Source organism: Gadus macrocephalus, chromosome 12 (genome assembly GCF_031168955.1).
Source record: "Gadus macrocephalus chromosome 12, ASM3116895v1".
Taxonomy (NCBI): Eukaryota; Metazoa; Chordata; class Actinopteri; order Gadiformes; family Gadidae; genus Gadus; species Gadus macrocephalus.
This window is the reverse complement of record NC_082393.1, coordinates 19,715,971-19,732,797: the sequence shown is the minus strand read 5'-3', so window position 1 is coordinate 19,732,797 and position 16,827 is coordinate 19,715,971. Positions and strand designations below refer to the sequence as shown.

The following is a 16,827-nucleotide window of genomic DNA, read 5'->3' as shown; positions in this document are numbered from 1 at the left end:
TGGCTGCGGCGCTGCTATGGATGTTACCAGCATGGTTGCCATGTCGCTCTCGTGACTTCGTCACACTCTCTGGCCAATCAGTCGCCGGCCGTCTGCAGACGTCACCTTTTAGCATCGGCTCAGCTCGCTTGGAACCTAGAGCGAGTAGGTACTAGAAAAAGCAGCCACTTCAGGTACCAGATACCATGGTACCGCGGTGGAAACGCAAAAAATGCGAGCTGAGTCGAGTCGTGTCGAGTCGTGTCGAGCTGGTACCATGCAGTGGAAAAGCGGCATATGATTAGTGTAGGTAGCAACCTCTGAGAAAAAAATCCTGCTTACTGCCAAAGGTGTCGAAAGCACGAAAAGTAGATCTTTGAGGTTGCCACGTTACTCTGAAGGATTCCCACATAGTTTCTTGAAGAACAAAACCATGAAAAACTTTGCCTTCTTCTACCAGATTGGCCCTTGGCCACTTTTGCTTATATGAAAAATAATTGTATTAACAACGTTCATTTTGATTTGACCCAAATACTTACTTTATAATATAAAAAATTCAGACTTATGTTAAATTAAAATGAAAATGTTGACTTATTCTTACTTTATAGTATTTCATATATTACAGAATTGTTTTTGATTCAAAATATGCCTATTCTTTTTTTTTTTTTTTTTTTTTTTATATCCCACCACCACCCCCCCTCTTCGGAGGACAACTTTATTTTTATTCAACAAAATTTGATTTACAAAAGTAAGAAATAGTAGAGAATAATAATAATGATAATAATGAAAAATAAAATAAAAATGAGATTGAAGTGGCTCCGAACCCATATACCCAAGTGCGCAAGACACACAAAAAAAAAAAGTAAAATAACAGACACAAAGAAAGAAAAACACAGAAACAAGCTTTAACATACATACTGACAGACAGACACAGGGACGCACAGTCAGACAGGCAGACAGAGACAAATGGTGGAGAAATGTGGAGTGGTAGATGTGGTCTAAAAGGAGGAGTATGGTGCTATGTGTGTAGGGTAGGTATATGCAAATGTGTAGCTATAAGGTGTTGTTTGGGGAAAGGGAACGTGTGTGTGTGGGGGGGGAACTGGAGAGAGTTAGGAGGGGAAGAGGGGGGGTGAGGGGGGGGGGGCTTCGAATGTACATGGCTTACCTTAACTATTGAATTTGTAGAAATGTTATGAGGGGATTCCAGATTTCTTTAAAGGCGGAGATATTGTTCTTTTTATATGCAGCAGTTTCTTCTGTCAGGATGAATTCTGTGATTAAGTTGGTCCAATGGTTGAAGTGGCAAGATGATTTAGATTTCCAGTTTTGAAAGACTATTTTCTTGGTGATAGCTAGAGAGACAAGGACTGGGGTTTTGTATTTTGAGGGGAAGGGGGAATCTGAGGTGTCTCCTAGAAGACAGCGTGCTGGAGACAGTGGGACTCTGCAGTCCAGGACCGAAGATAGTGTGTTAGTTACTGTGGTCCAGAGAGAGTGAACAGGTTGACAGAGCCAAGTTGCATGGAAGTAGGTGTCAATGCTCCCCGAAGTGCACTGTGAGCAAGTGTCTGTGTCAGATAATCCCATTTTAAACATTTTACTCTGAGTGATGTGTGTTCTGTGGATAGTTTTATATTGTATGAGTTGTAAGTTAGTATTGGTGGTCATAGTGAAGACGTTTCTGCAGATTTGGGTCCAGAAATCGGGGTCGGGAGACAGAGTTAAGTCGCCCTCCCATTGGTTTTTCGGAAGCGTTATTGTGGGGTTAGATGAGGCGATGATTCTGTAGAGTTTTGATATAAGTTTTTTGGAGTTGTTGGGTATGTCCAGTAACTGTTTGCTGGTTTTGGAAGGTTGTAGGGTGTTGGTTAATTTTAATTTGCATTTGATTAGGGCTTTAAGCTGTTGGTAGTGGAGAAATTGGTCTGTCCCAATCCCACATTTTTGAATTATTGCTTTGAATGACATAAATTCGTGATTTTCAAAAACGTGATGGAGGTGGGTAATGCCCTTTTGCTGCCATTTGGGGAGATAGATCGGTGTATTGTGCAGACGGAAGTCCGGGTTGTGCCAGATGGGTGTATGCCTGCACGGGGCTAGTGATGATTTGGTGATTTTGTGGGCTTTCCACCAGGCTGTCAGAGTTGTGGATATTGTGATGTTATGGTAGAAGTCCATTTTTTTGATTGACTGTGGTAGAAAGGGGAGGTCTGTGATTGAGTTGGGGGAACATAATTTTTGTTCAAGATCGAGCCATGGGTTGGAATGTGTCTGTTGTTGAGTCCATTTATATAGGTATTGTAATTGATTTGCCAGAAAATAGTGCATGAAATTGGGTGCTTCCAGTCCGCCTAAGTGTTTTGAGTTCTGGAGTGTTGAGAGTGCTATCCTTGGTTTTTTATCTTTCCAGTAAAAGTGGGTGGTGAGAGAGTCTAATTTCTTTAACCAATTGTCTGTTGGGGTTGTCGGTAACATTGAGAATAGGTAATTAATCTGGGGGAGGGTTTTCATTTTGACTGTAGCAATTCGGCCTATGAGTGTGAGTGGTAGCTTGTTCCATCGTTTATAATCATCTTCTATTTTCTTGATGAGTGGGGCATAGTTGAGGTTGAATAGCTCTGACAGCCTGGGGGAAATTGTGATACCTAGGTATTTTATGTTGCCTGTGGTGAGGGGGAGGGAAGGGTCGTGGGCTACAGAGTTCCCACCGTCTCCAGATAGCGGGAGTATGGTTGATTTGTTCCAGTTGATTGTATAGTGAGAGACTTTTGAGAAATTGTTAATGATGTTGAAGGTTTCATTGAGTGAGAGGGATGGGGTTTGTAGGTATAATAATAGATCATCTGCATATAGGCTAATTTTGTGTTGAGAGTTGTTGATTTGTATTCCTTTAATTTTACTGTTTTGACGCATTGCTGTTATGTCTATTTAAGTTCTAATACCCTTGGACTTTTACAAGTATCCTTTAAAGTTAAAGAGTTAAACAAGAGTGTCTCAAAGAGTAATTTGAGACACACACACACACACACACACATGGACATGGACACACACACACACACACACACACATACACACACACACACACGCACACACATGTGCACAAGTACATAAACACAATGTCCCTGTTCTTCTGCAGGCCTGTATGTGTATCAGATGAAGGCTGTGGAGGCAACCACTCAACAGCATCTGCTCTGAAAGGACACCTGGACCTGGCGTTCCACACGTAGCCTGTTTCCCATCACAGCTCATTATTGACACACAAAGATCTCAGATAAGGGCTTACGTGTCCCACTATTATCTATTTATTCACACTGATTTATTCACTTATGACTTACGCATTAAATTCATTGATGACGTTTTTTTTGCAATTATTTTTTATTGTAACCTAGATTATCGTACAAATACAAAGTTAAGGATAGTCAGCAAAGATTTATTCAAATATCAACAGGCCTAAATTTTCCATGCCAAAAGAGCCCTTTGAATCTTGATTATTGAAAAGATAGATGCCCTGTGTCAAACTTCACATGAATTGTAACTTTAAACCATAGATAATGTGGTATGCTGAGCTCAAATCAAATATCTGCTTCAGCATTTTTGCGTTGATTCCTGGTGCAAACCATTGTTTATGTGTATGGCGTCCCCTAGTCCCTACTTCTTCATGTCACTAGGGGGCAGTATAGTTCTAGTTAATGAAGCCACAGCAATGATTTTACCCACGGAGGCACAATTTCTTGATTACTAAAGGTCTATATTGGAATAAAAAAAAAAAATGTCTGTGTGAATGTCACACAAACACACACACACACACACACACTAAAAACCTCAAATACATCTCAAAGATAGCTTGAAAGAGTAGGAGTGTGTCTTATTGATTTTGCAGATTGCACCCCTCAATGTCTGGAATGCGGTTTAATTGATTGAATAATTGATCACCTAAATCGATGGAGTGAAATTGCATTTGATCACTATAGATTTCATGGAACATAAGTGTCTGATACCTTGACAACCCTTAATGACATGATTAGAAGTAAATTATGAATTTCTTTCAGCTAGTCTACTTGGTAGGCATTGATGCCATGTCTATAACCTCCCATATTCTTCTTCCCCCTTCCTTCTTTTCTTACGTCTCCTCCTCAGCCTAGTGGCTTTACATGCATTGCTCCACCCTCTGTCTCTTTTCCTCAAGGCACTTCACCACATAAGAGATGTACGTCACATACACGCCTGTGTTCAGTGGCTTACCGCTATGGAAAAATGAATGGGGTTTTGAATAAAAAGCTGTGAATGAATACACCTACTCACGTTTTGCTTTCAAAAGTTTCACGACTCCCTTTTTTCCTGTGACTGTTAACATGTTGATCAAAACCCTTTATTTGTAATTTAAAACGTGAGCTGCTGCTATCCAATTTTGCACATCATTTGGGTCTTTTGGGAATGCCTTACAACACCTGCGAGTTCTCATCTTACCTGCCGAGTTGGCTTGTTTCAACAAATCACACACAGATGTATACATACTTCAAAAGCCTTGCATGCTCACACCGACGCCCATAATACATGCACACACACGCACGCATGCATGCAGGAAATCACAGACTCAAGTATGCATGAAATCTGTTTTTGCAAACACAAACTTGACCTTCTTTGATCCTGGCATTGGCAGAAAACACAAACCTTATTCAGCTGCTAATGATTTGAAAGGTTTTTTCTCTGCCTCCTCCAGGCCATTCGGGACCACATGTGTTGAAAGAAATACAGTGTGTGTGTACGTGTGTGTGTGTCTATCAGACAGAAGATATGATCTAGTCCAGGCTCCGGGCGAGAGATGAAAGCAGACGGAGGCCATGTAATGGCGCATGAACTCAGATGTGAGGTAATGTTGAACTCTTAAAAATAACAAGGAGACATAGGCACAGAAAAAAAAAGAAACCGGAGAATAAGGCTCAGCTGAAGTGAGAAAGAAAGGTGAGGCTAACATGATAGTCAGTGAGTCCGTGGTTATAGCTGTAGTGGATAATGAATTTTCTTATTTTTCCTCCTCTATCTCCTCATCCTCACACGTTCATCACAACACACTTCACCTCCTAAGGACGTTGAACCTCCGACAGCCAGCACCAGACCGGCCTGTTCTGTGGCCCGATCTCATAAACCAGAGTGGAGTACCACGGCTCAGGATGAGGAATTAGGTTAGTGTTTTCAGGTCTGTCATGAATAACCAGCTTTATTAATTTTGTGATACTGGAGGAGCCTGGAGGGGCCTTTGATGGGCCCCCGGCAGCACTTCACCCGCACCCTTCACCGTGAACATGAAGCATTAGTTTACGAGTGCCTGAAATGAAAGGGTTTCATTATTTCTCATTGGTAACATGTTATAATAAGGCAGCATTAATAAAAAAATAAAACAACATTAGTAAATTACTACTTCACCATGAATTTACAATTAACAGTTGATTGACAGTTAACCAATGGTGATTTAATCATTTAATAATGGTGATCATTTTTGCTAATCGTGTTCATGATAACTAAGGTAAGGTTCATGTTGACTAAGGTGTACATTTATATATTATTTAACAGGGTTAGGGTTAACCCAAACCCTAATCCTGTCCATAACCCACTAACCATATCCCCAACCCTAACTCCTATGGAATTGTGAGGGCTGATTATTACTGCATTAACTTTTGTTACTTATTGGTTTATTGATGTACCCTTGTTCAACCCAGGTGCTGATAAATGCCCGTGTCATCTCGACAGATGCCAGCGACATCAGTGGTCCAGCCTCAGGCCAACGGGTGGTCCTGTCAACCATGGTCAACAGGTTGGTGAAACCGTGAGAGGAGGAAAGAGGGCCGACCAGATTCACGTTTACATGGTCAAACCGTCTCTCCGACACGAGGAACAACTCTAACGGGGTTTAGGGTGGCGGTGTACTTTGGCCCGCTGGCACTCAAGACAGGTGTTAGCCCAGTCCCTAACGTCCTTCTTGAGGCCGTGCCAAACAAACTTTGCTGCAACCAGTCTCTGAGACGCTTTCAAATCTGGGTGGGAGAGACCATGGCATCAAAAACTTGTTGTCTCCATCCCGTGGGAATGATTGGACAAGGACTGCCTGTGGAGACGCCACACAGGAGCGTGGTGCCGGCATCACCAAAAACCACATCCTCTATTTTCAGCCCTGTAGTCGAGGGCCTCAGGAGTCGCACGTCTGGGTCCGTGGTCTGGTTCTCTGCCATGCGGTTGTAATCCAAGCCAAGATGAACTGCTCCTACCACATCCCATGAAAGGCAGTCCGCCGCCTGGTTGTCCGTACTGGGAACGTGCTGTAAATCTGTGGCGAACTCTGGAATGTAGGACAGATGACGTTGCTGGTGGGCAGACCCCGGCTCAGCCACCTTGGCCATGTGAAAGTCAGCTGATGTGCTCGACAACAGCGGTGAAGGGTCGACCTTCCAGCAGGGAAGTTCTGAGGGCGAGGTAGAGACCAAGCAGCTCCCGGTCGAAAGTGCTGTACTTCCGCTCGCTGGGGCGCAACTGACGGCTGAAGAGGGTACCATTAGTAACTTCCATAGGGGGGCCGTGGCTGTCGGTCACCATGTCCAAATGTGATGCAGGCAGGACAATCCTCTGTGTCGCACCAGAAGTCCTAAGTGACTATTTCCCAGGAAATCGATGATGGAGAGAAAAAGTGTCCGGAGATGCACCAGGTGCTGAGATTTGGAGGTGCTAGCTACTAGGATGTCATCCAAGTACACAAAAACAGAGTCCATGAGGCCTTGAAAATATTGAGCCCGTTTTTAAGGGAGGGGGGATGCCCAAGGGCCGTCAGACCGGCGGACTATACCCAGGCGTTCCATGTTTGCAAACTCAGCCTTTGCAACGGCAAACAGTTTGATGACGGCGTCAATCAAACGGCGGTTCTTTACATCCACCAACAATCCATATGCACACCAAAAAGGGGAACGGAGACCTTTGCTGTAACAAAGTCCCAGCCAAACCGATGCCCTCCGAACCACAACTCAGTGTACCTCGTTCCAAATGTGTGGATGGGGCTACCATTAGCAACTTCCATAGGGGGGCCGTGGCTGTCGGTCACCATGTCCAAACGTGATGCAGGCAGGACAATCCTCTGTGTCGCACCAGAATCGTCATCTGGAGATGCTAATGAAGATGAAAAGCAGCCTGCCTACGGGGCCGATGCTCATGGCCACTTCCTTGCCCGCCGAAAATGCATGACAAACTACATTTAAGAGCCTTCGGTCCAAACTTTTCATTGTCAAAACACAGGTCGGAAGACTGCTCGGAGTCAGAAGACTGTTGCCGACAAGAAGTGGTTGCAGCAATAAGTGTGGAGTCATCCAATGTCACAGGAGCAATGTGAACGGGAAAAAGCACGGCCACACAGTGCCCTTGACTCGCCAGGAAAAACATATTAGCCACTTCAGCCAGTCTCCGACAGTCAGTGATTGTGGTGTTGGCTAATGCAGCTCTCACTTGGGAAGGCAGCTGACGCAGGAAAAGCTGAAAGAAAAGAAAATCGGGTCCGTGCTCACCCAGGAGATCAAGCATACGGTCCATGAGCACAGACGGTTTGCCGTCACCAAGTCCTTGAAGGGAGAAAAGACTGCTAGCGTACGACAGTTCAAACGTGTTCAACAGGTGGGCTTTGAGTGCTGTATCCTTCTCCCTTGCCGTAGGATTTTTAAGGATGCTCACCAATCTGGATGCTTGTGATTTTCCGAGAGCCGACACAACGTATTAATAATAATAATAATAATAATAATAATAATAATACATTTAATTTAGAGGCGCCTTTCAAGACACCCATGGTCAGGTATTAGTACATATTGTGTAATCCATATGTATGGTATGCCGGTACGTGCTAGTCGTGAAATCTCCTAGCTTTCTTGCGGCATTTCACGGAGGAACGCCCCCTTCTGGTCGGTCCCACTCGCGTGTTGACTGTAGGACTCGACAACAAAAATGGCTGCAGCCGTGAAGAGATTTATTTTCTTTGTATTTGTACCATGTTGGTCATTTTAATATCGATTTTAAATGCTCTTACACACTTGATTACATTGCTAATTTATTCCGATCACCAATTAATGCTTTGCACGGCCTTGCTGTGCGTGCAATACAATGTAAAGTTGTGTTGTTTGTTTTCGAGCTGGTTTGCTAAAGAGGCTAATGTAGCTAACAATAACAATGACTAGCCAATGAGAAACAGGAACGCTATAAGTGCTGCAAGACAGGAAATTACGTCAGTACGTAGGTCGTACGTACTAGTGTAACATACAAATGGATTACAACATTAGTTGTATCCGCGGTGATCTCCTGCAACGCGAACTGCGCTTGCGTCTGGGCGTACCATGCCGAAGCAGACGATTGTGCTGGTAACTCAAAAGGTTGTTGGATGTAGTTGTCAGGCAAATTCAGCAACCACAATCAACAGGATGGGTGATGTTTTACCTGGGAACAGCCTGTGATGGCTACAGAACGTGCTAAACTAAACACATTGTCAATTTTCTTTTGTGCTTTAAGATCATTCCAAATTAGACTGGAGCATAGCCACAGCGAAAGGGAGTACACTTAATGGGAGTTTACTTCCAATGCTAAAGTTATAAATACTATTTTACCTAAAGCATTGCCAGAGTATGCTGGTTTTATTTAGTCACAATTCTTTATTTTTAATCAGTTTTCATGATTAACACAAGAAAATTCCAATATGGATGGCTAGCAATTGACCGCACAAACAAACTAATAAATTCACACACTAGATAATTACCTAAATAACTTTTGTAAATGTTTGCTCCAGATGAGAAAAAAAAAAAAAGAGTAATTTTATTTAATTGTATTGTCTGTTCCTGTTTCATCCCCAGCACATTGCAAGAGCAACTTCTTGTTATTTTCCATAGGGAGGATGGAACTTTTGTGCTTTGTTGAGTTGTACTCCTCCTTTTGGGGGACACATCCAAGGGGCCATTCTTATAGAAAAGTTGTCAGGCAATTTAATGTACCATAGACTTCTTACTCTGACACGACATGTAGAGATAACTGTTTTGAATCAATAGGCAACTGCATTTTTCATTCAATGTATATTGAATGAGGAATATAGTTTGAGAATGTGTTTGCCTTTCCGTTGATCAACAACATAAACTCAACAAACAACAAACCTTTTTTCCCCGGAGAAGAATTGCACCTTATTGTTATGAAGAATTTCTTTGAGGTACATTTCGTTTCCATCTGCTCATTGTGTGTTCCTGACTCTTGCTGTCACATTCTCTATTCCCTCTCACTATCTCTGTCTGTCTCGCTCTCTTCCTCACACACATCCAGACACACGCACAGACACACAGGGGAGTGTCTGTGTGTGTAAGCCTAGAGCGATTGGTCAGTTTGGCTCAGCCAGCGTGTGTGTTAACCGCCTGTGTATAAAAACATCTTTTTGTGGGCGGAGATCTCCAGATAAGCCATATACAGCTACTGCTCAGGCCACTGTCAACCCACTGCTGCTTATCATCATTATACTGCTGCTCTCGTTGGTATAAAAGGTCCTCTTTCTCTTTACTAGATCCGCAGCATTCATTTGACTATGTGCAAGGGATTAGCCAGGCTTCCTGCGACCTGCCTGAAAAGGTAAGGGCAATAGTCTGTCTCATAAGTTGTTATACAAGACACATAACTGACTTAAAGCTGCTGTCAGCAATGTTTCCTTGCCCCGCTTTATTTTGATTGAATGGTGCTATGAATGAGTCATATTGGTCCTCGGATCTATTAATAGGCCAATGGTCAAACAACTAGATGAGAACCATGAGACTCAATCAAAACACAATCTAATCAAAACCAAGTGGGGCTAGGGAAAATGGCTGATTGTAGCTTAAACCTGAGTGTGTAGCTTCTGACCTTTATTGATAACTACAACACGCTGTTTGTGTGACCCACAGTGCCAAAGACATCAAGCACAAGATAGGCTTCTTACTGCAGAAGCCCGAGCCCCAGACAGTCAGCCAGAAGCAGACCAACAAGGAGACTAGGTTGGCATAAGCTATGTGGTCATCCATTTTTTCAACGACATTTAAAGGTGTATATATATAAATGATATCAGTCATGGTAATTGTAATAATAAGGCTGTTATTCGTATTATAAATATGAATCATTTAAATCATTATTATTAATAGTAATAGTATTAATATCATTATTATTATTCATATTATTAATAATTGTATTATTATTATAAATATTACTATAATTATTGCAATTATTTTTATTTTATTACTGTCAGTATTAATCATTGTTACATTCCTGATTACGTATTAGTTATTTTCACATTTGATTTTCAATAAAATGATTAATTCACTCCTTACATTTACATTTACATTTGGCTAATGTAAATGTAAATACATTAGCCATGTATTTACTCCTTAACAATATCCAATGATCCCTGGCATTTTCAATTTGAGCTCTAATTATTCTACATTGAGCACTTCAGCCTTTCTAAGCCTATCAACCCTATCATCTACTTTTCAATGGCTCTCTCAAAAACATGGCGCTGAATGTAGCTATTCAGCCCTGCCAGGATGAGTGGCAGTGCCTTTTAATGAGGGTGGAGTGCTACCACACCTGTGATTTCTGTGCTGGCCTTTCAACTACTACTGGCACAATCCAATGTTTGCAATGCTCTCTCCTCTGGGTTGCTGGGTATTAACCTCTGCTATAGGATTTACTTTTTGCAGTGTGTTGTCTAGCCACTAAAGAAAAAAAGACTTATTGAGAAAGGTAACAGTACAGGATGTTTAGTGTTTGTACTAAAACAATAACCAATCATTATTTTACATCTCATCCTACTCTTGGAAGACATGCTTACGTAAAGGCTCTTTCACTTCTGTCACAGGTAACATCCACAGGTTCACTACTAATATTATATATTCCAGTCTGTCATCTGGTGATCTATTTTATAGTGATGGAACACGGGATCTAAAACTTTAAGAAGAGAAAATCACATATCGATGTCTAAACACCGAAATTACTTGTCAGGAAAATGTCTGAAAATAGTTTAATATGCACCTCAAAGTCAGCGAATAAACTCAGTCTTGGACACGCAGAAGAAATGCCATCAATAGGCACACTTGCCATGATTTGAGTGGCCTGTCTTGGCAACTTGAGTGCATGATAATTGGATTCCCGTTAGACTCCGACCTATTTTATCTGCTTGAAAAGCGGGACTCCATATGAGCTCATGTATAGCGCATATTTTTGATGATATAAAATACACTCGCTGATTTTTGTTTCAGAGAGGTCTCAGCTGCGGAGTTGGAGAAATGGAAGAAGTCCTTTACCGATCTCATAAACAGTGAGGGTGAGTGCTGCACACAGCTTTTTTATGGCGACAGATAGATGGATGGAGGGACAGACTGATGGATGGATGGATGGATGACGGACGGATGAATGGAAGGAAAGGTAGATCCCTATGGTCCAACTTCAAGGCCACCGTACAGTTTTCTCCAGCCTCATTTGACGGTCAGAGCTTTGTTGAGCCCAATGGGATGCCGTAGGAGTGTGTGTGTGCGTCCCACTATGCAGGCGGGTTGGTTGACCTTGTTAATGATAAGACGCTATCATCCTATGTCCTAGTAGGACCCTTAATGGGCACACAGCACTAGGGATTATATCATGGCGTCTACATTGAGAGGGAGTAAGCCAGGCGCCGGACATAAGGATGCATTCTCATGCTCCAGCAGAGAGCTACGTGTCTCCAGGCACTGCTGGGTTGTCCCTAGGGAACGGCTGAAATTTGCACAGTGTCAAGCCACTGCATGTGTGTGTGTGTGTGTGTTTGTGTATAGTCTAAGGCTGTCCTCGTGGGTGCTTAAAGAGATCAACGGCCTCATGGAAACTAGCCATGCCTTGACCCGCTCCATACCAAAGTCAGTTCAGTCACGCACACACACACACACACACACACACACATGAACGCACACACACACACACACACACACACATACACACGCACACACAGGCCGACACATATACGCACACACACACACACACACACACACACACACACACACACACACACACACACACACACACACACACACACACACACACACACACAAACACACACTCAAGTTCTTCTGATCTCTCGGCCCCCCATCTTTGATTACATTAGCATAAAATGAATGATGCCATTTCCTGTAGTGGACGCATTAGGACTTGAGTCTGTGAGGTTTTGTTGAAGTGTTAATCTATTGGTTAATCACTTGAATTATAGATTTAGAATACTGTGGTTTCCTTTTCATTGAGCGGGTGTGTCAACACAGACCCTCTCAATTTGAAATTGGCATCCTGAGGTTGAGGGCAACCATATAAACCCTCTCATCTTCTCACTTTGTTCTGTGTCAGATGGTTGCCAGGTCTTCACGAACTTCCTGAGGTCAGAGTTCAGCGAGGAGAACATAGAGTTCCTCAACGCCTGCAAGGAGTTCAAGCAGTTGTCCCCTGCAAAGATGGCTGCCAAGGCCAAGCTTATCTTTGTCAAATACGTTGAGACGGACTCACCCAAACAGGTCACTGGAAGTTGTAATATCTCTGAATGCATGCGTCTGAATTTGTCCTCATTTAAGATCATGACCCTAGAATAAGGCAACTAGAGCAACAGCTTGATGTGTTCAGATTTTATAAGACTTGGATAATTACGCAAATAAATCTCATCTGGTTTGATTTGACTTTCTTTATTATCATCATCCTTACAATATTGTACCAAAGCACAGCACGACATACCAGTGTTTCCTAACAGGGTGTCTGCCCACCACCACCACTCAACCCCGCCCCCCACAGGTCAACCTGGATGCAGCCACACGTGAGGGGACCCGGCAGAACCTGGAGACTGGGAGCCCGTCGGCCTCCAGCTTCGACGAGGCCCAGCGCCTGATCCACATCCTGCTGGAGAAGGACTCCTACAGACGCTTCCTCCAGTCTAGAGCCATGCAGGACCTGAGCCTCCGCTCTGAAAGCCGCAGTACAGGGACCCAGCAGCGGCAGCAGAAGACTGCTGGAGCCTAGAGAGGACCAAAAACACTAAAAGAATGAAATAATTAAAGAAAATATTGAATTAAATTAAATGGAGAAAATATAGAATGATATGTAAGTTAGATGGGATCAGGTTGGCAGCTAGTATAGAAACACGAGTGTGAGTGTTTATATGAGTGTTGTGTGTGTGTGTAGCCAGTGTGTTTGGTAAATGTAAGTTTGTAGTTCAGCCAATAGCAAAGGAAACAATATGTGTGTAAGTGTTTTACTTTAGTTTAGTTTAGTACTTTAGTTTAATTAGAATTTGAGTCCCCAACCCTAACCCTTATTTATAGTAGTAATTATTCCCTCATGCAATGAGGGGATAAAACATTTGTTACATTCAGGCTACATCCATCCAAATATGTGGCCAATATGTTATATGTAAAAAAAAAGAAGAAAAAAGGATGGTGCCCTATGAGGCTGACTTGTGTTGTTATAAAACTTTGTTTGAACACAGCCAAGTATACAAGCTGTTCCCAAAAAACGATTGAGCATGTTGTATTGATTGATAAAACAACAAACATTACACAACAAACAGCACAACAGAAACAACCCAAGTCTACCTCTGTCTAAATGACATGGATGGAATATAATGCATGTGCACGTGAACATAAACACACACGTAAAGGTGCACGCAGAGAAGAAAATCGAGGAAAATTTTTCAGCAAAGGTTTTTGCACAAACTTCAACAATATCACTTTGAATACTTTATATGGTGTATTTGAATACAGCATAGATATGTTGATAAAGCAAAGTGAAGAAAAACATGCCATAATCATGTCAGACATGTTATTATGAACCTGAAATGCAATTTCTGTAGTCTCAACAGTGTACTGTCAAACCTGTGTGTATTATCTCACAGGTGTAGCGATCTGCTGTTCATAATAATGTGAATGTAACCAAGATTGAATAAAGATTTACTTTGGGGCCACCTGAATTATTTTTATTCTCTATTGTGGGTCCCAATATTTATCATGGGATCCATGTATTGTGTTAAGGATATTGGTGGTGGGTCATTCATTTGGGTGAGAGGAGAGGGGGGTATGGCTCCCAGGATCCAATTGAAATACAGATGTCAATATGTGGTCTTCTAAATAATAATGTGTTGTTTCCTGCACACTTCCCCACACACTCGCACATGTACACACACAGGCACACACATGCACGCACACACACACAAACATCTTTGGGAAGCAAGGTTAAAAAGGGTAACAAAATAATCCAGAACATGCTGTGTAACTGAGCAGAATGAACTTTCCGCCCCTTGAACCCTGAATAACTTGTCATCTTCATCCTTTCGCAGAAAACCGCTGAATTTGGGATGTAGGGAAATGGACAGCAGCTGTAGTGGCCATTAGGACTATCAGCAGATGATCTAAAGAAAAGGTGAAGGCCCCTTGTATCTTGATGTCATCGCTTGTTTTCCCCTTCGATGCTACGAACACAACCTGGAACACAGCCATCTAACAGGGCTAATTCCAAGTCGTTGCAGAGTTATTTACCGTGGGACCCAATATCACAGCCCCATATTCCCTTTTATGGTTCACGCAGCCTGATTTGGAGAAGTTCTCCTTCATGCATCCACCTCAATTCAACATGGTCCCACTTGTTACACTCTAATCCTGTTTACGTCTATCATAAACATAACCAAATTTGAAAACATGCTTTGATATTTAACTCTTTCGATTCGAGGTGGAAAAAGTGGCTTCACATAATTAGAATCAAACGAGGCGAGATGGAACAGGTCCAGTGTTCCATGACAGGTATCACCTTCAGTTGGAGGTCATTTTGAACCTCTTCTTCTAAAACAGCCTTTTCTTCTTCTTACGGATGGTTAAAATCCATCTGTCTACTTCTCCAGTTTAACAATGGCGATCCTTTACGTCTCTGCTGGCGTGAATATGTACATTTCATTCAACTGTACACGTATTATAATATTACCCTCAAGTTTGAAGTTGATCAACAAAGTGGCATATAACTGCAACGTTTACAGTGCCATAAGGTAGTGTGTCATATTATATAGAATCATTTTGAGTGATTGTCCGAGATATTTAGCCAAGAAGCTGCCTGTGTCTTTAACACACTTTTAACCATTGATTTCAATAGTAACATTCGGGAACTATGATGTTGTTAATTGTGCAAGTTGAATATGTAGCTTTTAGCCAATGGATACCAGTTGAAATTGTGTATTATGTCTATTCAAACAGATATTTCAGTGTTTCATCGTTTGTGCTGTTATTGTTTTGATTCAATTATGGTGCGTCTCTGTTCAGGTCCAGGCACATATTCTGCCAGGTGTCCTCATGGTCCTCACATCCAGCAAAGGGGGGTGGGGGTGGGGGAGGGGTGGTGGGTAACACATTTAGCGTGGCCGTCTGGTCTCTGAAGCCTCTGGGCTTTCATGGGTGTGTCTGTGTATTCGTCCATCCCCTATAGCTTGTGTGTGTGTGTGTGTGTGTGTGTGTGTGTGTGTGTGTGTGTGTGTGTGTGTCTGTGTCTGTGTCTGTGTGTGTGTGTGTGTGTGTGTGTGTGTGTGTGTGTGTGTGTGTGTGTGTCTGTGTGTGTGTGTGTGTGTGTGTGTGTGTGTGTGTGTGTGTGTGTGTGTGTGTGTGTCTGTGTCTGTGTGTGTGTGTGTGTGTGTGTGTGTGTGTGTGTGTGTGTGTGTGTGTGTGTGAGGAGGGGGATCATTAGTGACTTCCAGTCTCTGGTCACTAGGAGACCACGTGCAAACCAGCACGTAGCTACTCCCCCCCCCCCCCCCCCCCCCAGCCAGCTCTCTTGCTTTCTTTTTTTCATGCAATGTACATTTTCTTTCTCTTCTATTCAGTCACTCTGTCACACACATTGTCAGAGCTGAAGAGATTATTTTGTGTGTGTGTTTTTGTGCGTGTTTGTATGCGTGTTGAATGGCAATAGGCACAGCAGGAACGGTCTGTCATGTTTCCAGATCTTTCTTTCCCTGGATATTCCAGATACAAAAACAACATTTATTTATTGTTTATTATAGCACAGCATTGTAAACTAGAAAATGCATTTCCTGCAGAAAATGCAGTGAGTGCTGTAGTGCAAAGTGTGGTTGAAAATATGTTTTCCTAAAGCCACATAGTTTAAGACGTAGAGAAATGTTAAATGGCTTAAATCAAGTGAAGGGATATGAAGAGAGTCTAAATGGAGTAAACAATGTGAACAAGCACACCATTTAAAATAATAATTCAAATGTTTGTAAATAAATAAGGTGAAGAGTTGAACAGATACCTAATGTGATCAAGTTTGAATGCATTTGAGATCAAATATAGAATAGCTGAGCTGTTCTGTGTGTGTGTGTGTGTGTGTGTGTGTGTGTGTGTGTGTGTGTGTGTGTGTGTGTGTGTTGTGTGTGTGTGTGTGTGTGTGTGTGTGTGTGTGTGTGTGTGTGTGTGTGTGTGTGTGTGTGTGTGTGTGTGTGTGTGTGTGTGTGTGCGCCCCCCAGCCGGCTCTTTTCTTTCTTTCTTGCAATGTATATATATTTTTCTCTTCTATTCACTCCCTCACACACACATTTTCAGAGCTGAAGGGATGCTTATCTTTTCTATGTGTGTGTGTGTGTGTGTGTGTGTGTGTGTGTGTGTGTGTGTGTGTGTGTGTGTGTGTGTGTGTGTGTGTGCTTGTGTGTGTGTTTGCGTTTATGTGTGTGTGTGTGTGTGTGTGTGTGTGTGTGTGTGTGTGTGTTTGTGTGAGTGTTGAATAGCCAGGCACAGCAGGAACGGTCTGTTATGTCTCCGGATCCTTCTTCCTCCTTCCATC

General features: G+C 42.5%; 1 protein-coding gene and 1 long non-coding RNA gene across 2 annotated transcripts in view; both read left to right on the top strand.

The window, feature by feature from the left end:
* The window catches only part of LOC132469563 (uncharacterized), a 241,675-nt gene extending 227,694 nt beyond the window's left edge, over window positions 1–13,981 (top strand). Inside the window, exon 2 of the long non-coding RNA XR_009528438.1 lies at window positions 13,180–13,981. This is a non-coding gene — a long non-coding RNA (uncharacterized LOC132469563). The remainder of the gene's footprint in view (window positions 1–13,179) is intronic.
* LOC132469562 (regulator of G-protein signaling 8-like) lies at window positions 10,369–13,981 on the top strand. The gene is made up of 3 exons (XM_060067555.1): window positions 10,369–11,329; window positions 12,376–12,539; window positions 12,811–13,981. Exons 2-3 carry the CDS (start codon window positions 12,480–12,482, stop codon window positions 13,033–13,035), a joined length of 285 nt encoding a protein of 94 aa, XP_059923538.1. The 5' UTR covers window positions 10,369–11,329; window positions 12,376–12,479; the 3' UTR covers window positions 13,036–13,981.
* Window positions 13,982–16,827: the final 2,846 nt, after the last annotated feature.

Coding starts and splice junctions, on each gene's coding strand:
- LOC132469562 (XM_060067555.1), top strand. CDS start 12,480: ATGGCTGCCAAGGCCAAGCTTATCTTTGTCAAATACGTTGAGACGGAC. Junction 12,540..12,810: donor AGACGGACTCACCCAAACAG/GTCACTGGAAGT, acceptor CGCCCCCCACAG/GTCAACCTGGATGCAGCCAC.